Below are 21,001 nucleotides of genomic sequence, written 5' to 3' on the forward strand. Positions count from 1 at the left end.
ACAAGGCCCCATCACTCACAGCAGCAGACCGCAGCCAGCACGCAGCCGCCCGCCAGCGCCTCCTCCTCGCGCACCACCCAGCATGCCCCCCAGCTCGCTCGTGAGCAGCAGCCCACCCTGCACGTGCAGCCGCAGCTGCAGCAGCCCCATGTCCAGCCCCCGCTGCAGCAGCCCACGCAGCCGGCTCCCCTGTTCCGGCTGCCCTCGCTCCAGCATGTCTCGCAGCAGCCGGCCGAGGTTGTGCAGCAGCAAGCCCCAAGTAGAAGTTCGTTTTCGGCCGGGGCACAGGTCCGGTGGGATCCGTCGGTGGGGACCCCAGTGTTGCGGGAATCCGGCCGCGAGGGCCAGGCGCCGGGTGAGGTCGCAGCAGCAGCGCCCCAGCACATCTCCCCGCCGGTGGCATGGACGGGGCCCGAGGACCAATTGAGTCCGCAGAGCACGCTGAGCTCCAATGCCTACTCTGCTGAGATCGCCCCTCTGCGCTGGTTCGGTCTTCTGGCCGATGACGCGGACAATCTTCACCCTGTAGAGTTCAGTGAGCAGCCGCTCGGGCAACGCTCCCACACCACAGACGAATCAGGCTTCAGTTCCCTGCGCGCGGCCAGCTTCTCTACCCAGGGCTTCCACAGCCCCACCGTTTCCGTGGGCACTCCCGTCACAAGCTTCCCGCCCCGCATCTCCTCCACGCCCGGATCGCAGCCCGAAGTCCCGGTCAACTCTGCGGAGCTCAAGTGTTGGCAAAGCCCAGTCACCCTGCGCGACCATGAGATTCCCGTGTTCAAGCATTTCGTCGGCAACCTCAGCTTTTGGCTGGACTTGTACGACCCGCTCAAGCACTTCTCCGGCCTCGTCCCGCAACTGGCAATGAAGAACGAGGGCCTGATGAAGGCAATTCTAGCGCTTTCGTCTCGCCATCTTTCCATTAGACCCGGCATCAACGGCGAGACGATGGACCGCACTGCCGCCGTGCAGTACTATTCCGAGACCCTACAGTATCTCCAAGGCGCCATGCGTTACGAGTCGTTCAACCGCAGCCTTGAGCTGCTCGCAACCGCGCTGATTGTCTCCAAGTACGAGATGATTGACGGTGCTGGGAGCGGCTGGGAGCGCCATCTAAAGGGCGTCTTTTGGATCCAACGGTCGCAAGATATCAACGGCCAGTCTGGCGGGCTGAAACAAGCAGTGTGGTGGAGCTGGCTGCGACAGGACGTATGGGCTGCGTTCCGTGAAAGGCGGCGATGCCTCAGCTTCTACAAGCCTACTCGACCCTACCAGCTCATGGACCAGTACGACATCGCTTCGCGAGCTGTATATCTTCTCGCACAGGCCGTCAACTACGCGTCTGAAGACGAAACCAAGATGGGCGAGGTGAACTTACAGTTGAGGATCGACCGGGCGGATACGTTGCTCAATATGCTAGAGGAATGGCGCATGAACTTGACCGTACACTTCAACCCATTGCCCTTGAACAGCGCGGAAATTGAAAACAGCGGCCCGTTCAAACCCATCTGGATAAACCCACCTGGTTTTGGTATGTGACCCCGGGGAATTCGTAGTCCCAGCCCTTCCGCACCGACTCCCTGCCGGCAGTCACGACTCTTGGCCCAGTTTCCGCATGAAGAAAGCTGCATCTGCTTCAAGGGAAACAGAACTGACAGATTCTACAGCCGCCGCCATCCAAATGCATCACTTCGCCCGCATCCTCCTCCTCATCCACCAGCCCGCCGCGGGTGGCTATCGCGAGTACCTGTCGCGCGAGAAGGAGCTCAACAACGCCATCGACACGATCGTCGGGCTCGCCATGACCATCGACTACGAGCCGGCCGAGGTGGTGTCGACGCAGTGTCTCTTCGCGGCGGGGCTGTACGCAAGCGAGATGTTCAAGCGCGAAAAGATCTGTGAGCTGATCGAGAAGCATCAACGGAGCACGGGATGGCCGGTGCAAAGCCTCTCTGAGGAGCTACGTAATGAGTGGGCCAGGACCAGACCTCCTTGAAGATGATGAATCCGGAAACTTACCAATGGCCTTGTTTTTTGTTGGCAAAACATATAGATACACGCCCTTCGGAGTCAACTTCTTCTGCGCCGCCCGCTCCCAAGACCCCGGCTGGACGGCAGTCAAGAACCAACTCCTGACGACGGCTGCTCCTGATTCATTCGGTATGCATGCATTGTTCCATTACAGTCCGTTATGAGGGTCGGTTGGAGAAGGCATTCCCGCAACGGGGATGCCAGTGTATGAACAAACTGACTTTAGGTCGGCGATATTGGTTCCACGTGGACGAGGGCGTTGGGGAAAAAAGGCATCTTGATGCACAAGGGGTGGAGGAGCTCTGCTTGGAGCAAAAAGCGAGGAGTCCATATGTATGAGTAGCGACTTGTACCCGCCCAGCACATCAGGGCAGAACGGAGGACGGTTCATGGCAAGCAACAGCGGGTCGGGAAACAAGGCAAGGCAGCGGGCGAACGGCTCAGGTGATGGTTGCGTCAGGTTGAAACTCGCTCATGATCTACAGTGCAACCTCGTGGCGCTGTGTCCGGTTCTAAGTAGCAAATTGATAAGATCGTCGAGCGGACGATACATGTTCCTTTGTAGAAATGGCTGGCCAGGCGGCCACAAGGCCGAACCGTGTTTCCCGCGCGCTAAACCGGGGTGTTGGGTCTTGGAGGTCTTGTGGGGAAGGGCACGAGGGTGGTCTGGGAAGGGCAGGATAAGTCCAGCTGAGAAGGCTGCCCGCTGCCATGGTTCTGAGGTGAGCGCAGGGTCTGGACGCGGCGCGGACTTCTACCCGTGACCAGCGGGTTAGCGAAGGTCAGGCCACACGCTCGACGGCCACGTTTCGATCGCCGGGCACGCGGCTGGGCAGGGGCGGGGAAAGCCACCGGGTTCGCTGACTGCGTGCAGCCACGACTAACGAGGCGACGGCGCGTCTTGTCTTTTCTAGAAGCCGCGACTAACTCTTCGGTCGTCTCACCAGGCATGCGCGGGTGAGGTGTTCGTCGCTTCGTCGCTTCCGCCCGGCTCGCTAAGTATTCCCACGCGCGCGCTTTCTAGAACCCCGCATTCTGCCGCGCTAATCAGAACGTTCGAGATGAAAAACCTGGGGGTGGGGTAAATCGCGACAACCCTTTTGTTTCTGAGAATGTCTCCTGTTGGCTGCCTTCAATGACCCCTTCGCCCCCGTCTTTACACCGAGTGTAACGGTCGAGAAAACGCCCTGGTACAATTTAGGCTGAGATCTCCATCCTCTCTCAATACTTCTTGAATCTCAATCCCACTCACAGCTCGTATGGCCTTATCGTTTGCGCAACACCAACAACGCTTCCATTGGCCCGTCGCATGCCTGTCATGTCGCGCAGCCTCAACTCGGCAATGCGCTTCAGAAGAGCGAAGGTCCAGCCGACGTTATCAATGGACCCATACTGATGACATGCACGTGACGCGCCCACTATCACAACCTGTATTCTACTTCACACTCCCCGAGCCCGTCTAGGTACCACAAAAAGGACCTCGACTCGCTCTCGTCCGTCCCCTCCCAAACGCCAACCATGCTGGCCGACAGCCTCCACAACCTCCTCCCCCTCCCTCTCCCCTTCTCCTCCATCTCCATCTCCATCCTCCTCCTTCCCCTCACCCTCCACCTCCTCTGGCGCCTCCTCCCAAGCCCCCACAAACCCACCCAAACCACGACCAACAAACACACGAAGCACCGCAGCTCATTCTACACCCCCGCCACCCCAGACTCTCCCACCACCACCATCACACCCCTCCCCACCATCACCCCCTCCACCCTCCCCTCCCTTCCCCCAGACCGCTGGTACCTCGACCCATCCCTCATCTCCCCCTCCCGCATCTACACGCCCACCATGGCGCTCCGCCCCTGCGCGCCGTCCGACTGGCTGCGCCTCGACGCCCTCCACCCCGCGCGCATGGCGCACAAACGCGCCGCGGTCCGCACGCACGGCTGGCAGGCCGTCGGCGGCGCCATGGCGTGCCGGGCGGAAGCGGATGGCGCGGTGGAAGAGCTGGTCGCGATGCTGGCGGCGTATCTGCCCGCGCGGTTCCCGGGGCTGTGGTCGAGGGAAGGAGAGGGGGAGCGGTGGTTGAGGAATGCGGCGACGGGGGAGAGATTCGAGGTCGTGGCGCCGTGGGGCGGGTTGGGGCATCCGTTGGAGGTGGTGGCGGGGGTGGTGGAGGAGGATGTTGCGGTGTTGATGGTGGGGGAGGGGGGAGGGGATGGGGAAGAGGAGGAAGAGTACGTGCTTAAGGCGGCGGTGAGCGCGTTTCCGGCGGGCTTTGATATACAGGATAAGATGGGTCGGCCGCTCACGGCGATTCATGAGCCGGTGCCCTTGTATAGGGAGAAGTTGAGGAGGGCGATGAATAAGTGCGTATATGGCGGCTTGCTTTGGGGAGAGACTGGGCCCTCTCCCTCCCCCCTTGTGAGTGCTGTGTGGCTTATTGTGGGCAGGTTCTTCAAGAAAGTGACTGCTGATCGGCTCGTGATGCGTGTCAATTGGGGTATCAATGAGCGGGAAGAACTCTTTTTCCTGGACGGCACGCATCTGTACGAGGGCGACGAGGCGTCGGCGGATCCGAACATCGACATCGATCAGGTCCAGCTGCGTGTCGAGCGGCAGGTTCTGCGCCGCTTGCCGAAGTCTGGGGCCATCTGCATGTTGACCAAGACGTATGTTGCGAGATTCACGACGGTGGATGGAAACTGACACTGCAGGCAGTTACCTTTACCGGTTGGTGGACATTGCAAAAGAGCCGGGAGTTGCGGCAAGACTGGGTGGCATGCTGCATAAGTTGCCTGAGAAGTTTGCATTCTACAAGCGCAAGCCTGTGTGGGGCAACGTCGTGCTGGCCTATTTGGACGAAATGGCGGTTAAGCATCCCGCCTTAGCCACCGACGGTGAGTAGGGGATATTGTCCAAAGACCTTAATAGACGTATATTATTGAGGCTTTTCAACCTCGTGGCGTGAATCAGTTTACCCGCGCCGATTGTGGTTAGTTGGCACTCTATCCGCCGCAATTGATCTGCCGCAGGAACGGCGGGCCGTCGGTCGACTACGGAATTCACTGCTCCACATTTACCAAAATCACTGGAAGTGCTGAGGTTATAAAGTCGACACAGACCAAGCAAATGTCAAGCTTTCCTTCTACGCGGCTCATTCCACTTCTCTGTGTATATTTCTTCCATTTGCTATCAAACATGCGCTCGTTCAACGTTGCAGCCGCCGCTATCGGCCTTCTCACGACCCCAGCATTCGCTCAGCAGAGCGCATGGGGACAATGTACGTATGAGAATATGTGCAAATTGAACGTAACATCAGCTGACTTTACCAGGTGGCGGCACTGATTACTCTGGCAGCTCTGCTTGCGTCTCCGGTACGGTCTCTTGAATGGCTCTCGAATACGTTTGACTTACAACATCATCCAGGATATGCTTGTACGAAACTGAGGTAAGAACGCACCACGTTCGAATAGAAACTCGCAACTGACTTTCCCACAGTGACTGTAAGACAACCCCATTCGACGCAACCATCCAACCTACGACGTGACCTAAACCCTTCCCGCCCAGCCTACTCCCAATGCCAGCCCGGCACCGCCTCCACAACGCTCGCAACCAGCGCCACACCAACCACCACCACCGTCACCGCCCCGACCAACGGCAGCACCGCCACCGGCCCCGGCACGACGCTCCAAGCCGGCTACCTCTGGATCCGCGCCGTCGAAGACCCCAACTTCCACAAATACCTGCAATCGGGCCCGGACCCCTACGCCGCCGGCACCGCCGTCATCGACGTCTACACGCAAGCCGGCCAGTTCGCCCTCGACGCCGATGGGCAGCTCGCGCAGCTGGTCTCGGCGCCGGGCGAGACGCCCGAGAAGTTTTTGTATGCCCACGTGGCGGGAGGTGCGACGCGCGACGGCCGCACGCTGGCGGTGACGTTCGCCGCGGACAAGGGGACGTACGGCACGTTCGCGTGGCAGGGCGACGCGCTGACGTGGTCGGCGGCCAACGTGACCCGGCCGAACCTCAGCGCGTGGTACGTGTGCGAGGAACAGGCGCTGTTTGTGAATCTGGGGAACTATCTGTACGAAACGCCGGATGGGTGTGCGGATGAGACGGTAGGTTGGGACGGCGCCGGCGTTGGTGGGATGGGAATGGTTGTGCTGATGATGTGGTGGTGCAGATCCATTACTACAACGATGCCACGGCCAACGATTGAAAGCGGTGGGCGGGGATGGGATCGGTTTCTCGTTTCTGGGTGGGAGGTTGATATGGAGTCTCTCGTTTGTTTCGCTCGCGTGCTCGAGGCCATGTCGTCGATCTGCGTTGAGTCGGCTGGAATAAGCCAATCGAGCATACCAGCTTTCCAGTCCAGAGTCACTCACCATTTTGGAAACCGTGGAAGCCCCATCGAGCTTCTCTGCTCTCGTAAAGCAGCATGTATTGGTCGCTCTGATGAGAAAGTCACATCATTCGCTCAAGCCTTGCGCAGAAGGTCTCTTCCCCGCTTTTCGCTGCAGCATCTGAACTATGCGCCCCACCGGGAAGATGACGAACCCAAAAAAAGGAGCGTGGGATTTGTTGGGCTTGTTGGCTAGTGTCTACCTACAAGCTCCGCCGTCTGAATGTGTCTGGGGATGCAGACCAGGGCGGAGATCAATGTTGTGACGGTCATGAGTGAAACGCATAAACCTCTCGCTGCCGGCATGGCTTTAGTCCTCATATCGGGTTTCGCCCGTAGATACTTGCGGAATTTTCATGTTCAGTATGGCATTAAGCTATTTGACCATTCCGCTTCGGGAATTTTCAACGGACTCACAGACGTACAGTCCTAACCTGATCTGAAGACCCTAAAATTATCTGCAGACGTCGGTTAAATGGCCCCTGATGTTCTGGATCTGAGTGTTTTTTTGGCCTGGGAAGACGGAAGCCTTCATTCCTGTTTGGCACGGAGATGAAATTACAAAGTCTACACTGGACCTTGCTTGCGCACAGTCATGTCCTTTGGTGTACAAGTAGCTTGGGCGAACTGGTGTTCGCAACAATAAATGGGGGAAATTGAAAGAAACGCTTAATGGTGTCGTGATCGTGGTTGGAGATGAGATTGAGTGATATAACAAATATACACTATGCAGCTCTTGCCAACCAGACACACTCTGTTAGAATGCGCATCAAATAGAGGAGCGCGAGTACTACTCGTCCTTCGCATGCCTCTATTGGGAAATCCGAGTTCCTGGACTTTTGTCTGGAACAGTCAACCACGCAGCCCTACAAAGCGGGGAAGGCCCAGTACTTAGGGCTCTCAAGCGACTGTAGTACACGGAGTGCCCGATTGGCCACACTCCCAGGCTACCTTTGATCTACAGGAATGCACTTCAGGCAAACATGTTGTCGCTGATCAGTGAAGGCGAGCTGAGGTGAGGACAGCTGCCACGTGTGAGCCGGCGGGGCTCCAGCGTTGCCCTACCGTGTGACGAGAAGAGCACCCCATGACTGAAGTGTACAGATCCTTGGCAGAAGGGTGTTAGCATGATCGATTACAGCTGCCATCGACCCAAAAGAGCCGCCTGACTGATGCAGGCTGACAGCCGCGAGGCTCGGCCCAGCCATGTGAGGGGTCCAGCCTTTTCGTTTCAATTTAATACTGCGGCACATGTTGTGGTCTGCAGCCAGCCGTGTGCATGGGGGTGGCAGCCAGATCGGTCCAATGGCGCCATGTACGACGGCCGCTCTGCAGACGAGTGTATGCCGCCATACAGCACCCAATGCATGAGCTGGGACCGTTGCCGAGATGTCGTTTTACTGCGGCACAAGGCCAAGAATCCACTAGCCAGAGTGCCGTCCATACAGCAGTCGGGAGATAGTTTCACCTGACCCGTCATTGGATGCCTCGGGATCAGGAGGCTCTGCGGATTACTATACTGGCATCCCGGGAAGGAGTAGCCGCAAACACATCTACACCGCACCGTCTCCTGTACAGTCTTCTCAACACGGTAACGTCTACCATGTTTCCACGAATTTCGCTCCTTGCATTACAGATGAGGTTCCACCTGCTGGCCCAAAGCCGGCTGTCCAGCACCATAGCCTGATGCTTTGATTCTCAATAAACGATTGATAAGTATGGTCGGCCTCCACGGCTTTTCAGATGCGTTGGCCTCCATGAGAAAATTCAATCCATCCTCTAACTACCCATACTTCAACACTTCAAGGCAGATTCCGTGAACGACGCCCATCGTCTTCAGAAAATATGAACGGAATCAGGCAAGGGTCTTTCAACAATAGTGTGCGTTTCGGCCATCACTTTGAATGTACTTGATTAACCTTCCGGGCAGTCCTCTTCGTCACGGCCGGATGACCATCAATCACAGTCGCCAGCCAACATACAGCGATGGCTCGACGAAAACCGGCGAGAAGAACCGTGGAATCCGTTGATGTGTTCCAGAGGAACAGAGGTGAGATGGGATCATACGGACATGGCCAGGCTTGAGTAACACGGGGAACAGCACTCAAGCTCAGATCGAGATAACGAAAGGTTAAGCGGGGGAGCTGGACAAGACGATCTTGACTCTAGGAACAAATCAAAGTAAACTTGCTCTTCGTCAACGTTACTCCAAACGTCTTCAAGATGTCAAACGCATTTCGTCTCGGTCCCTCCTTGCATATTCTCCAGCTTTCTGGCCGCCGGGTCACTACGGCGTGTCCGGGCGTGTCCGCTATAGGGAAACCCTCCAGTACTACCTCGGCTGCATTCGGTGTAGCTTCACGTGAACTCTTTTCGTTGCTGTCCCACCATTTTTGCTTTTTTTCTGCTGTGGAGGCTTCGCATTCATGCCCAAATCTTTATGTCACCCCTCCTTGCACCACTTCGGCCACTGAAATAGGTGCCTTGGGATCCGGAGTGTCATACAGAAAAGTCTGGCCGGACCAGACAAGTCCCTACGGTTTGGAACGCCAGCTCAGACAGACTTCGAGGTTTGTACTACGTTTGATTCGTGATGGGTTCAACCGGGGATGCGAGGCTTCTATCTATTTAGAGAAAAAATGCTATGAGTGGCAAGAGCTACGTAGTCCCAGTGCCAGAATTCACGAGTCCGGGTCATATCGGGTGGAAAGCCTTGGACATACTAGTGAAATGCCTAAGCAGCAGTCATAGTAGATGGATGCCCATGACCACAGTGGTATTTTAGGCATCTGGCTGCATAAACCCCGCAATCAGGCCGCGACCGCAGTCACCGGGTTCCGACCATACACTACTCTCATCATCTCTGCTCAGGCCCAGGCCTCGATGGTCTGAATCGGAACATTGAACTTGGTCGAGAAACACTCCTGCCCGTTGCCGGAGCTTGCGCAATTCCAATCAACGGTAGCCGAGCCATTGGCACGGTAGTTGGCCATGACACCGTTGTCGCTGATGTCGCTGATGACCGAGCATTAGTACTTGCTGGACAGCTGCATGGCAGCACCTCGACTTACCCCGGCGGCCAGAACCATTCGATGCTGAGCTTGGAAGCGTCGCCGTTGAGGGCCCACTTGGTGTTGTCCCTCTCGCAGGCGTAGACGGTGTTCATGAGGACGTCGGTGGCGTCGCAGAAGGTGCTGACGCCGGTGTTGGGGTCGGTGGCTGTGAACTTGACGTCGACGCCGGTCGAGACGTCCCAGACGCTGTCCATGGACATGTACAGCCGGTCGACTTCGAATGGCTGGCTGATGTTGGTGCTCCGGCGACCAAATCCGTCGACGGATGCAGGGGCCGCAAGAGCCGCGCTCGCGCCAAGGACGGCAAGGAAGCTGGTGAGATGCATGGCGGGTATGTCTGTCGATTGTTGAATTCGAGAAAGCGGGATGGTCGGTCTATATCACCCTCGAATACGAGCTGCACTAGCGAGAGTAACATGAATAGGGAAGGTTCTGCCAATCAGCTTGTCAGACACACCGCTAGTTACATTGCACCGTGCGACCTAGTGCAATTCAGGACGGAGGACCGAAGGACGGTTGACTGCATTGAATGCGGGCCGCTGTTCTTGACCCAAGATAAGGGAAAGAATAAGAAAGATTACATCCATGGGTATTTCGATCCAAGATCTTGACGTATCTCAAAGGTCGCATACTCGTCCGACTACCTACATAGGAAGAGTGGTAACGCCGTCGAGGGTTGATCGCCACACGTTTTGTCAACGGAAGAATCGGAAACGCTGCATCAGCTGTTTGAGTATAAATCACTCGTCTGTGTGATTGTAGTCAATCAAGGTGCTGCGGTATCCCAAAGTGCGGAGAGAGAGGCCGATATGAAATGTGCAAGGAAGTTGTGGGGCTTTATACCTACTGTTAATCGGAGACTGCGTGCGCGTATGCGAGCGCCTGCTTGGCAGGCACAAGACAGCACCTTCCGGTGTGGGAGATTGCGCAATGACGTCATCTCGCCAAACGCCCAAGGCTGCTCTCGCACAGCAACGCATACCTCTCACCCAGCAACTCACATCTTCACACTCTCCAATTGCCTCCACAATGCATCGTGCTGCTTAGAAATGCAGAATGCTCGCGACCTTCGTCGCAAGGTTGTCCGCCTTGTGCGTGGGGCAGCAGCAACAACCAATGCAAGCCATGGCAACCCACAACACGACTGTCATCGCCGGCGCTGGTGTTATCGGCCTCTCCTCTGCGTATCACCTTGCATTGGCAAATCGCCAAAGGGGCCTTGATTCGCCGATTGTGGTGATTGACGCCCTGAACACTACCTTCGCTGCCGCCTCGTCAACGAACTCTGGATGCCTGATCCCGTCCGAACTCGATGACCGACTGAAAGAGCTTGCTGACTACTCTTACGGGATATATCTGGACCATGCGTTAGACAAAGACTTCCTCAACGCAACTGGTCTCCGGCAGCAATCGCTCTTCAACATCTTTCAAGGAAGTGGGAAGGGTCAGACCGCGCTGCCCAACTGGGTGAAGACAGAGCGAGACTGGAATGCCGTTCTGGAACCTCCGACAGGCGCCTCCGCTTCCCTGTACGTGGTGCGCCCGAAGCCGTGGAAGAGAGGACTTACTGCTACAGGAACCCCAAGGCACTTGGCCATTGGCTGGAATGCCGATGCCGTCAATTGGGTGTCGAAATCCGAACTTCCACGAGGCTCCAGTCCGTTCAACTGTCTTCCGATAGCTTTCTCGAGTCGGTGACTGTCCAGCACAATAAGAACACGCCCGAGATGATTCCAGCGCAGCACTTGATTCTGGCCGCGGGACCGTGGACCGCCAGCTTGCTCGCAACAATTCTCCCCCTTTTACCAATCGACCTTGGCTTTTCTCCTCTTGCCGGCGACTTTCTTGTGTTCCAAAATCCTCATGGGCTCACGAACAGCTCACTTTCTGCTGTCTTCTTGGACAGCATTGTCGGACACAAACTGGAATTCGTGGGCTGGAACGACAAGACAATCTGGGTTTGTGCCCAAGCCAACTCGTCAGCAATCTTGCCCGAACCCGGAAGCTTTCACAAGCCCGACCCAAATATGATCTCGGAGCTCATGGCTTACGCGAATCGATTCATTAACCCAGCACATGGCTACCATGGGCAGAAGAACCCTTTGGAATTGCGCGTTGTGAACAAGGGCCGCGCCTTCCGACCCTCAACAAAATCTGGTCTTCCGATCATTGCCGCCGTGCCTCGCACCAAGCTGACTCATGGTTGGCGCTCCGACGCGTCCGATGATAAACTTTCAGGGATATTCGTTTGTTCCGGGCATGGGCCGCATGGCATCGTGCTGGGAATGGGTACAGGCAAAATCATGAGCGACTTGGTCTTGGGTCAAGAGCCGGAAGTGGATATCTCTCAATTTGGCCTCAAATTCAAGGCCCATTCAGAGCACAGGTTTCACCCTTGATATGACAGAGCAGTTGGCACACAAAACACCATGGGGGCGACTGCTTCGTCTATGTACTCTCATGTGTTGCTTCGCGGAGATCCCACGCTTGCTAAGAGTATCCGGCTGCATCCTCGGGTTTACTCATCATTTCGAGAGGCCTTACGTACATATGCGCGGCCCTCGCCAGCAGGTCTCGCGTGTCAAGATTCCCGCTCTGAGCAACGGAAACCTCATGAGCTCGCCGTAGGTAAGCACTGAGAGACGAGTTAGATCAGCGAGAAGAGCGTGATGGGTGCACTTACCTTGCTTGTTCTGCATCACCCTTGTGCAAAAGCAAGACTTCTCCTGTTTTGTAAATCGAGTCCGCCGCCAACAAGTGACACTCGCCAAACCACGGACTGTAGATCTTGAGCGAGGCCATGTGGGTTTGCCACAGATTTTGGATGCCGTATCTCGACGCTTGCATTTGCGACCTCTTGGGTGAATGAAAGTCTCCGTGGTTGCTTCTTTGGCGCTGTCCAAATATTCGAGAACATTGGGCTGTTAATCGCCGACCCCATACTCCAAAACGTCTTTGCAGCATCTCTCAAGCTCAATCCAACCTGGCTTCCTTTGACTTTCTTTGTAGCTTCAGTGAGCCGTTGTCTTTTTACCTAGCATGACATAGTGGCTAACTTGCATTTAGGCCATTTATCTGATCGCTACATTATGCTCTTTACTTTTCAGATTGGACGCAAGTAGACCATCTCCACTAAAAAGTCAAGGCAGCCAGAGATCCTCAGATCAAGCCGAGGGTTCCAGATGGCGCCTTCCGCTTCCCAGCCCGCCTTTTGATGGAAGAGCGAAGAGATAAACATCTCCGGGTTCAGAATTCAAATTCCTCTCAATTCTGATGTGGTTTGCATTCCAAGAAAACTTCCATTCCTTGTGAGTCTGGAAGCATTCCTGAAGCGGACCTTTCCGGAATCGGCACGCAACTTGTCACATGGGAAAACCGGGGACATCAAAGTTTAACCATAAATGAAAGTGATGGGTCGTTTCTTCACCAAGTAGAATAAAATGCGGACCACATGAAGCACGTCGATATGCATGCAGCGGCACCGTTTTGAACTTTAGCTTTCACAAATCCTGCAGATCCACAATCATTGCGCAAGTGAGGCTGAAGATGCTTCCAGAAGGGAAAAAGTTTGAATCAAATGAACTTTTGAGATACCGGGAACTCGTGCGGATATGGAACTACCCGCCCGGTTTGTCTATAACGGGTTACACCAAAAAGAAGAGAAGACACCCCCACTACTGCTCACACGGAACCCTCAAACCACTCCTCACCAATCCGGCAACAACGTCCCCCCGTACCGTACCGCACCGCACCGCACCCACCCAGCCGCCCCCAGCCAAACAAACACCTCCCATCACCACCACCATCATCAATACCCACACCCCCTCACCTTCCCATCCCACCCCAACAGCCTATTCGCCACATCATTAACATAACTAATCGTGCCCGCGCCCCCCGTCTTATCCAGATCGGCCTTATCCACGACCTTCCCCGTGTTGAAGGCGCGCAGCGCGCGGAAGGGGTGGCCGCCGCCGGGCGTGCCCATGCCGGCCCAGGCCTCGCCGTCGGCGCCGTCGAACAGCCAGGCGAAGCCGGGGCCGCCGGCGGGCCACGATCCGGGGGTGCCGAGTACGCCGTTGCGGATCATGGTGGCGATGCTCGAGTGCGGGTGCGCCGGGTCGAACGAGATGGAGCCTGGCGACGCTTGCATGATGCCGCAGTTGGCGTTGGCGTAGCCCGTGCATGGGACCGCGAGGTTGCCGCTGGACTGTGATTTTGTTGTTGGTTAGTAAGGCGGTTCGGTTTTGGTTAGTGCCGAGGACGCCGAGTCTGGTTGATGGCGGTTGGTGGTGGGATGGGCAAGGTATGCATGTTATGGAGACGGTAAATTGATTGGTTTACCTCTTGCATAATCATGGCGAGGATGATGCGCGCGTCAGTTTTGGTCTGGGCGCCGACTTGGATGATCTTCTTGTGCAGGATCTGGTTGTTGGCGGCCGAGTTGTGAGAGCGGATGGCGGGTAGGTTGATGTTCCAGAGCGTGTCGAAGGAGGCCCAGTCGGCGAATTCTGGATAATTGGCTCCCTTGAAGCACTTGTAGCCGGGTGGGCTATTGACAACGGCTGTCGCCACGCCTGGGGCGTAAGGCTTATACCAGGCGAGAGAAGCATTGTTGGTGATCTTCTTGAACCCGTCAAAAGAGGCATATCGCTTTTGGAGAGTGACGAGGGAAGGGGCGGCAGAAACAGAGGCCGTCAAGATGGCCAGAACGAGAGCGCAGGATGCGAAGGGCTTGAACTGTACGGAAATCATTGTTGCCAACGAGGGTTGGATGCTGGAACGAGTGACTGCGGTGGTCTATTTGAATGAAGGGCGAGGCTCGTGCGTTGCTGCCAGTTGTGATGAAAACAGAGATCAGGTGCATACGTTGAGGAGGGTGGCCGGAGAACATGTGCTTTGACTACCGCAAGCACGATGGCTTGGTGGGGAAGGTGAACGCTCAGGCAGTTTCGGTTCGATATATTCTGGAGAGCCGAGACGGATCTGGACAGCTACCCGCGCTTTGTTTCCAACCAAGTCCATGAGAGGCAACTTCTGCTCTCCTGGTCGTACCACAATCAGGACCTCATGCACTCGGAAACAGCAAGTGCCTAGAAACGAATTCGTAAACCGCGTCTATCCTGGCTGCTTCTGGCTACTGACCTGAAATGCGGACTCTAGGATGAAGTCTGCTGCGACGGCGACGTAGTTCGACTCCACTAACAACGCCATTCTCACTACTATGTGCACCATTGGGGAAGTAGTTCACGTGTTGATGAGTGCGAGAGGTGGATACGAATGTATGAATCCAGTAGGTGAGACAGCAGTGCTTCCATTTCATGACGTTTTCAGAGACGTGAAGATTGTACAAAAAGAAGACTAGGGGGGTTGAAACCTCTACCAAGTAATAAGACAGCAAACCTTGACCGAGACCATTGCTCTGTTGGTTGCATGAAGCAAAATACTCAATCGATTGGGAATCAATAGCGACACTGTCTGTTGGAGGTCCATTTTCTGAAGGTGTTTCGGCATTTCGTTTATGCCTTACAGTCAAGGCCGGAGCAGGTGTGGTAACAATGCTCATGCCTAAAGTTGCAACTCGTCAATGCAGAATGTAGATGAGGGTATAGCGTGCGCAGGCTAATGGTAAATACCAAATATTTGAGTATCAGCTGTGGTGCTGAATCACCGAGGGTATCGTAGTTGAATTTCCTTGCTGTCTTGGCGGGCGCTCCAGATTTGTTGCGTCGTCAAAACAAGAGCCGAGGAGCAATTCACTGGCCTGGAACTTCTTGGATACCAGGTCCAGCTTTCGGCTTTTTCTTCCCCATGAGCTTGGCGAGAACGTCCTCCTTGGTCTCCTGGCCGTCCGCACCAGTGTCCATCTCGTCATCAGCGTCTTCGTCACTCTCGCTGTCACTCTCCATCTTGTTCGGGTCTCTCTCCTTCAGTACACCGAGGCCCAGGTTCATTTCGATATAGTTATCGTCGTCTTCGCCCACATTCTCCAGGGACATTGCTGCCAGCTTTCCCGCGGCACGATCTCTCTCAAGCTCTTCGTTCGCGGCGGCTAATTGCGGCAGGAAAGCCTTCAGACGATCGCCAAGCGACGACGATGGGGGAGCTTGTCGCTGGTAGATCCTGCGACGAGTCTCGGGGTCGGGCGGCAGAGGCAACGATGTGATCTCGTCGGTGTCCATGGGGGTGTCTTCCTCGTCTTCCGAATCGTCATCGGACTCGGAGCTGGGCTCTTCGGAAGATGAGCTGACGACGCTCGAATCGGACTCGGCATCGCTTGCCTCGTCCATGGTCTGGTCGTCATGCGCGGCCGCGGTCGGCGCAGCGGTGGGGTTGGTGGCGGTGCCTTCGCCGTTCGGCAGCGACGGACTCGATTTGCGACCGCTTCGGCGAGGAAGAGTGGCGGTCGCTTGGGACGTTGCGTCGGCAGAGACGTCCCGACGGAGCTCTTGCTTGCTGGCCATGATTTCTGAGTTACAGAGATACTCGGTGGTGGAGTTGATCGGCTTTGGAGTTTGGCTGGCAGTCGGCGAACATTTTCGACCGGGGTGGACGCGATTCTGCCAGGGCGGTCAGTGGATGTGTGGGACCCTGACGGAGGCTCGGCGACAGGCCAATCACCCCGCCGAGGGGCAAAGCCGCAATGCATCTCGGCGTCCACGCTGGCTAAATGTCATCCGATTTTTTGTCCGGTCGCCCTATCGCAGACGTGTGATGGATGCTTATGCCGTCACTGCGCGCGAGCTGTGTGGGCGGTACGGGCAGCTGGATTCGCGGGTGATTCCAGTGCCTGAAACACGGCTGTCGTGTCAGAAAGCTCACACACGAACGGCTCGATCGTCGACCCTGACAGGCCCATTTAGCGCCGGCGCGTAGGTAGCACGCTGCGGCCCAGCCCTCCAAGCCTGCCACCCCGGAGTCCGGCAGCAGCCAAGCATCACAGACTCGCACTTCCTTTCTCCAGCACAAAGCTGCCGCCCGTCCCTTTGTCCAGACTGGCCTTTCTTGCCCCGCCTTTGCGTTGCTGCTTGTGTCCTGCCCGTGCTTGCTGGATATATACCCCGCCTTCCCCGAGCCTGCGCTTCTCCGTCCGCCTCGAAACCCCTGAGGTGTGCTGACGGTAACTTGTTGCTTGGCCTGCAGCTGAAGGTGAGATACATCGCAACTTCTCTACAATGCTCCCGAGACAGTCTAGAATCCAGCCGTTGTTCTTGTTTCCAATGCATTCTCCGCATCGACTTTGGTTCTGTTTTGCCTTCTCACCTCACTTCACCTTCTTCCCTCGACCTCACCTCACTCCCTCAACCTCACCTCACCTGCTTCCCTCGACCTCACTTCACCTTCCCCAGCCTCCGCCCTACGCACAATAGCACGAGACAATAGCAACGCGCTACCGCGTCACCTTCGCGTTCTTGCCCGCTTCTCAAAATGTCTTCCGCCACCCAGCTTGCTCCTCTTCCTTCTTCTCTCCATCTTCTCTCTCAAACTCTCTTCTCTCAAACTCTCTTCTCTCAAGCTCTCTTTTCTCCCAAGCCTAAATTAAAACAACAGCCATCATGGCTCCCACCACCGTTCCCAGCGCTAACAAGCCGGCTATGCTAGTCTACTCCAAGATCCCTGGAGCTCGCTGCATCGAAATCATCCACCACATTGACGACCTCAGCGACCTCCGCCGTCATCCTGCCCGCAGCGTCCAGCATCCCGGCCAATTCGAGCATCTGCAGAACCTCGCTCGCACTTTTGGCGCATTCAAGGCAGAGCTTCTGGCTGAGTTTGACGAGCCCCTCAAGACTATTGCTTGTCAACCTGTTTCGGAGCTCACCAAGACCGCCGACGGCAAGATCGCCTACCCTCAGCTCACCGACGCTGACGTCACCGACACTGAGGTCACCGAGACTGAGACGACCGACATCGAAGCCCTTGTCACTGAGCTCCAAACCCTTACCACTGAGAACGAAACCCTTGTCACTGAGTTCGACAAACGGTTCTACGGCGTTAAGATCACCGACACCGAGTCCACCGACGACGAGTCCACCGGCGTTGAGAGCACCGGCGTTGAGAGCACCGACATTGAGAGTGACCCCGAGACCACCCTCACTGATCTCGAATTCAGCGACCTTATTGAGGCAGGCAACGCTGAACTCGACGATAAGCTTGCCAAGGTCAGAGCCCAACTCACAGAGATGAGCCGTCCTATGATCCCCGGCCTTGCCACCAACGGCCTGCCCGTCCAGGGTGAAGGTGACGCCTCCGCCACCGCCTCACCCGCCCGCGGCAAGGCCATGAAGGAGGCGCTGCTCTCGAAGCTGCGCCCGCCGCCGCTCGAGCACACTTGGGAGTTCTGGCACGACCGTCAGGGCCGCGAGTCGAAGCCCGCCTGGGCGCAGGCCGAGGAGCAGAAGCAGGCCCAGCAGAGCGGCTCCGACCCCGACTCACCCACCGACAAGGTCAACGAAAGCAACGAATACGAGTCGCGCCTGGTCAAGCTGCACGTCATGAGCGACCTGCGCCAGTTCTGGGAGACGATGAACCACTTCGACATGTCGTCGCTGCGCCTGCGCGACTCGGTGCACCTGTTCCACCTGGGCGTGAAGCCGGTGTGGGAGGACCCGCGCAACGTCAAGGGCGGCGCCTGGACCTTCCGCGTGCCCAAGGAGAAGGCGCCGCAGTTCTGGAAGGAGGTCTCCATGATGGCCGTGGGCGGCGAGCTGCAGAGCGCCGTTGACAACAGCGCCAAGCGCAACGCCTTCATCGACGACATCTGCGGCATCAGCTACAGCGTCCGCTTCAACTCTCACCTCATCTCCATCTGGAACCGCGACGCCGGCAACCAGGAGGGCATCGATCGCCTCCGCGACACCATCCTCGGCGGCATCTCTGACGACCTCCAGATCCGTGAGAACCAGGTCTACTACAAGCGTCACTCCGAGCACGCCGGCTTCCGCTTCCCCGACCCCTCTGAGCAGCAGAAGTAGTGAAGGTCATGATGAAGGATGATAAGAGGGGCGAGGATTTGTTCCAGTGTGCCCATGGTCACGAAGTCTGTGACAACAAGCAGGCATATTGCATTATCGACGGGCTCTAACCCATTTTCCACTCCTCTCAACTTGAACCCGAGGATTGCACATTCCATTTTCTGTTTTTTCTCCTTCGGCAAGCGAAGGTTACTGGGTATTGGACTAGCAAGGTGGAGCAGTCAAATTTTGTGCGAGGCGGAACGAAGCATTGACGAGGCGACCTGGCCTTCCCAGCGAAAGAGTGGAGGAAGGAAATTGCGAATCCTTCTCACACTACAGCATTAGAATGGTGTAATAGAAAAATCTCATCATGTACATTGAATTTCGTGTGATCTTCGTGGCTCGAAATGCTCTTCTGTTCCTCATGTAGTGCATGGTGTGGTGTCTTGTCAAACTTCAAGCGAAGAGCACTGTGAGCTGAACCTTGCGCTATCAAACCCACCGTCGCACCTGATCGCTTGAAATGGAAGAGTAGCATTCTTTCCCGGTCTGCATCCCTCGACTATTGTGAGATTCGGTGCTCAGATAAACTCCGGGCTTGATCTGGCGCGTCTTCCCTGCGAAATGCCGTAATCGTTTCGGAAAGCCTTTGATTCCGCAAGAGTTAAACAAGTTATTTGAAGCACTGTGTGTCTGGCAACCCACCGCGACTCCTACTACAACTCCAGCTGCGCCAAAGCAAATCGTTCAGACAAATCCTCCCCAACGCCGTCGCTTCCTCCCCGATTTTGAAAAGCTAGATCCCAGAATGCAAGAGACATATCGACAGAATTAACAACGACCCCAGTCAGCCTGCCAGCTGCGCGTCGCCGTCACCGCCAGCGCCAACCGCATTACCCAAACACGCCCGCCCTCCTCATAACCTGCTCGAAATCCTCCAACTCCACCCCTCTCCCAACTCCCTCCTTCGACTTCCTCTCCCCATTCGCCTCGACCACCATATCCCACAACACCTCCTCATCCACCTCCTCCCTCAACTCCCTCGCCACCCTCTTCAAATCCGCCGCGCGAATCGGCCTCATCGCGCCCCCCGTAAACAGCCTAAACGCCCTCTCCACCTCCTCCCTACTACCACTCCCCGCCTCAACCCCACCAGCCGCGCCGTCGCCATCCTCCGCCGCCGCCGCCTGCTCGGCATGATACCACACGGCCGCGTACCCGGCGAAGTGCTCCCAGGCGATCCACCCTTCGCCCTCGGGATCCAGCACCTCGACCATGTCCCGGACGTCTTCGCGGGTGATATCGAAGCCCAGCGCGATCATCACGCGGCGCGCGTCCGACGCGCGGATCACGGTCGTCTGCGGGTAGGCGTCGTGCTGCCGCGCGAAGAGGCCGAAGGCGTCGCGGATCGAGGCTTCTTGCGTCGCGGTTATGTCGTGTTCTTTTGCGAGCTTGGAGCGGCGGGGCGCGGGTGGTGGTTTGGTGGTGGAGGCAGTGGGGGCGGTGCGTTTTTTGGGTGGCTGCGTGGAGGGAGAGAGAAAGAGACGGAGGTTAGCTGTGAGGTTCCTTGGCGCGGTGTGAAGGTGGGAGAGGGTGGGTGGGTGGGTTGCATACCATGCTGGCTCTTTGTGCGGAAACGATGGTGACGGATGAGGTGGGGGGATTGGAGATTGGGAGATTTGTCGGTGGGTGGTATGGTTGCGCGAGCCGGCGCGACAGGGGAAACCCGACCACGGCCTTCTGAAAGACGCCCGACTAACTCTGGCGACGGCGACAGTAGTGCTGGCTTCGAACAAAACAACAATGAAATGGATGACGATAAGAGATGCGGGCGACCCGGACGCGGGCGGCGCGTGCGGGCGCGACGCGGCAGCGATCGACATGCGAGAAATGCGCTTACCCTGAAGCGTCGTAGCGTGCAGAGGCCCTTGACCGAGATTTTCTCGCACACTTCGCCAACGTACGCTCTCACCTTTCCTTCTCTTCCACAACGAAACAATCCAACCCGCAAACCGCAGCAGCTTGATGCTACATTGCTTTCTTCTTTCCAATGCTTGGAGTACAAGATGATGGTACTCTAACCATTGTAGAGTAGAGAGCAAGCGATGAGTCTTGACAAGAGGGGTGGAAGAGACTGGTCCCGTAGATACCGCTTCTAATTATGCTAGAGCCCGCCATCGCCTATGATCCAGGATGAGCGAGTGTGGACAGAGAAGCAAGATAGAAAAGGCCTCTCGTCGCTACGGCGGCGATAGTTCCTCTTCGCGCCCTAAAATCCGGTCGGCTGCATCGATCAGTCGGATGGGGGGCAGCGAAGGGGAGACATATCTTTGTACATTATCACTGCATTTGAGCAGCTAGAAAATTCAAACAATTGAGCATGCACGACGTTCATGTTGACAAGACATCTTTTCAATGCAAATGCGTGTTGCATGATTCTTTTTCTAGCTCATCTTTTCAACGTTGCCAACTCTTCGGCGTCAACGCCGCTTCATCAAAACAGATGCCACATTATGTATACATCCTGATACCGTCCCTTAAATCTTGGT

General features: G+C 56.4%; 8 protein-coding genes across 8 annotated transcripts; 4 read left to right on the forward strand and 4 right to left on the reverse strand.

Moving 5' to 3' along the window:
- Nucleotides 1–82: 82 nt before the first annotated feature.
- SLS55_002549 (uncharacterized protein) lies at nt 83–1,996 on the forward strand (the record flags this gene model as incomplete). The annotated part of the gene is made up of 3 exons (XM_066774030.1): nt 83–100; nt 214–1,531; nt 1,668–1,996. 3 exons carry the CDS (start codon nt 83–85, stop codon nt 1,994–1,996), a joined length of 1,665 nt encoding a protein of 554 aa, XP_066636597.1.
- A 2,384-nt stretch (nt 1,997–4,380) lies between these two features.
- SLS55_002550 (uncharacterized protein) lies at nt 4,381–6,241 on the forward strand (the record flags this gene model as incomplete). The annotated part of the gene is made up of 5 exons (XM_066774031.1): nt 4,381–4,388; nt 4,473–4,691; nt 4,741–4,919; nt 5,590–6,140; nt 6,206–6,241. 5 exons carry the CDS (start codon nt 4,381–4,383, stop codon nt 6,239–6,241), a joined length of 993 nt encoding a protein of 330 aa, XP_066636598.1.
- A 3,050-nt stretch (nt 6,242–9,291) lies between these two features.
- Nucleotides 9,292–9,824, reverse strand: SLS55_002551 (uncharacterized protein; the record flags this gene model as incomplete). The annotated part of the gene is made up of 2 exons (XM_066774032.1): nt 9,292–9,439; nt 9,496–9,824. 2 exons carry the CDS (start codon nt 9,822–9,824, stop codon nt 9,292–9,294), a joined length of 477 nt encoding a protein of 158 aa, XP_066636599.1.
- A 799-nt stretch (nt 9,825–10,623) lies between these two features.
- SLS55_002552 (uncharacterized protein) lies at nt 10,624–11,897 on the forward strand (the record flags this gene model as incomplete). Its single annotated transcript, XM_066774033.1, has 2 exons — nt 10,624–11,027; nt 11,075–11,897. 2 exons carry the CDS (start codon nt 10,624–10,626, stop codon nt 11,895–11,897), a joined length of 1,227 nt encoding a protein of 408 aa, XP_066636600.1.
- A 1,409-nt stretch (nt 11,898–13,306) lies between these two features.
- SLS55_002553 (uncharacterized protein) lies at nt 13,307–14,250 on the reverse strand (the record flags this gene model as incomplete). The annotated part of the gene is made up of 2 exons (XM_066774034.1): nt 13,307–13,705; nt 13,840–14,250. The coding sequence occupies 2 exons, from the start codon at nt 14,248–14,250 to the stop codon at nt 13,307–13,309; spliced, it is 810 nt and encodes a 269-aa protein (XP_066636601.1).
- Nucleotides 14,251–15,251: 1,001 nt separating this feature from the next.
- Nucleotides 15,252–15,959, reverse strand: SLS55_002554 (uncharacterized protein; the record flags this gene model as incomplete). Its single annotated transcript, XM_066774035.1, has 1 exon — nt 15,252–15,959. The coding sequence occupies one exon, from the start codon at nt 15,957–15,959 to the stop codon at nt 15,252–15,254; it is 708 nt and encodes a 235-aa protein (XP_066636602.1).
- A 1,092-nt stretch (nt 15,960–17,051) lies between these two features.
- Nucleotides 17,052–18,470, forward strand: SLS55_002555 (uncharacterized protein; the record flags this gene model as incomplete). The annotated part of the gene is made up of 1 exon (XM_066774036.1): nt 17,052–18,470. The coding sequence occupies one exon, from the start codon at nt 17,052–17,054 to the stop codon at nt 18,468–18,470; it is 1,419 nt and encodes a 472-aa protein (XP_066636603.1).
- Nucleotides 18,471–19,345: 875 nt separating this feature from the next.
- On the reverse strand, nt 19,346–20,069 carry SLS55_002556 (uncharacterized protein; the record flags this gene model as incomplete). The annotated part of the gene is made up of 2 exons (XM_066774037.1): nt 19,346–19,903; nt 20,067–20,069. 2 exons carry the CDS (start codon nt 20,067–20,069, stop codon nt 19,346–19,348), a joined length of 561 nt encoding a protein of 186 aa, XP_066636604.1.
- Nucleotides 20,070–21,001: the final 932 nt, after the last annotated feature.

Source organism: Diplodia seriata, assembly GCF_021436955.1.
Source record: "Diplodia seriata strain FDS-637 chromosome Unknown scaffold_2, whole genome shotgun sequence".
NCBI classification, from domain to species: domain Eukaryota; kingdom Fungi; phylum Ascomycota; class Dothideomycetes; order Botryosphaeriales; family Botryosphaeriaceae; genus Diplodia; species Diplodia seriata.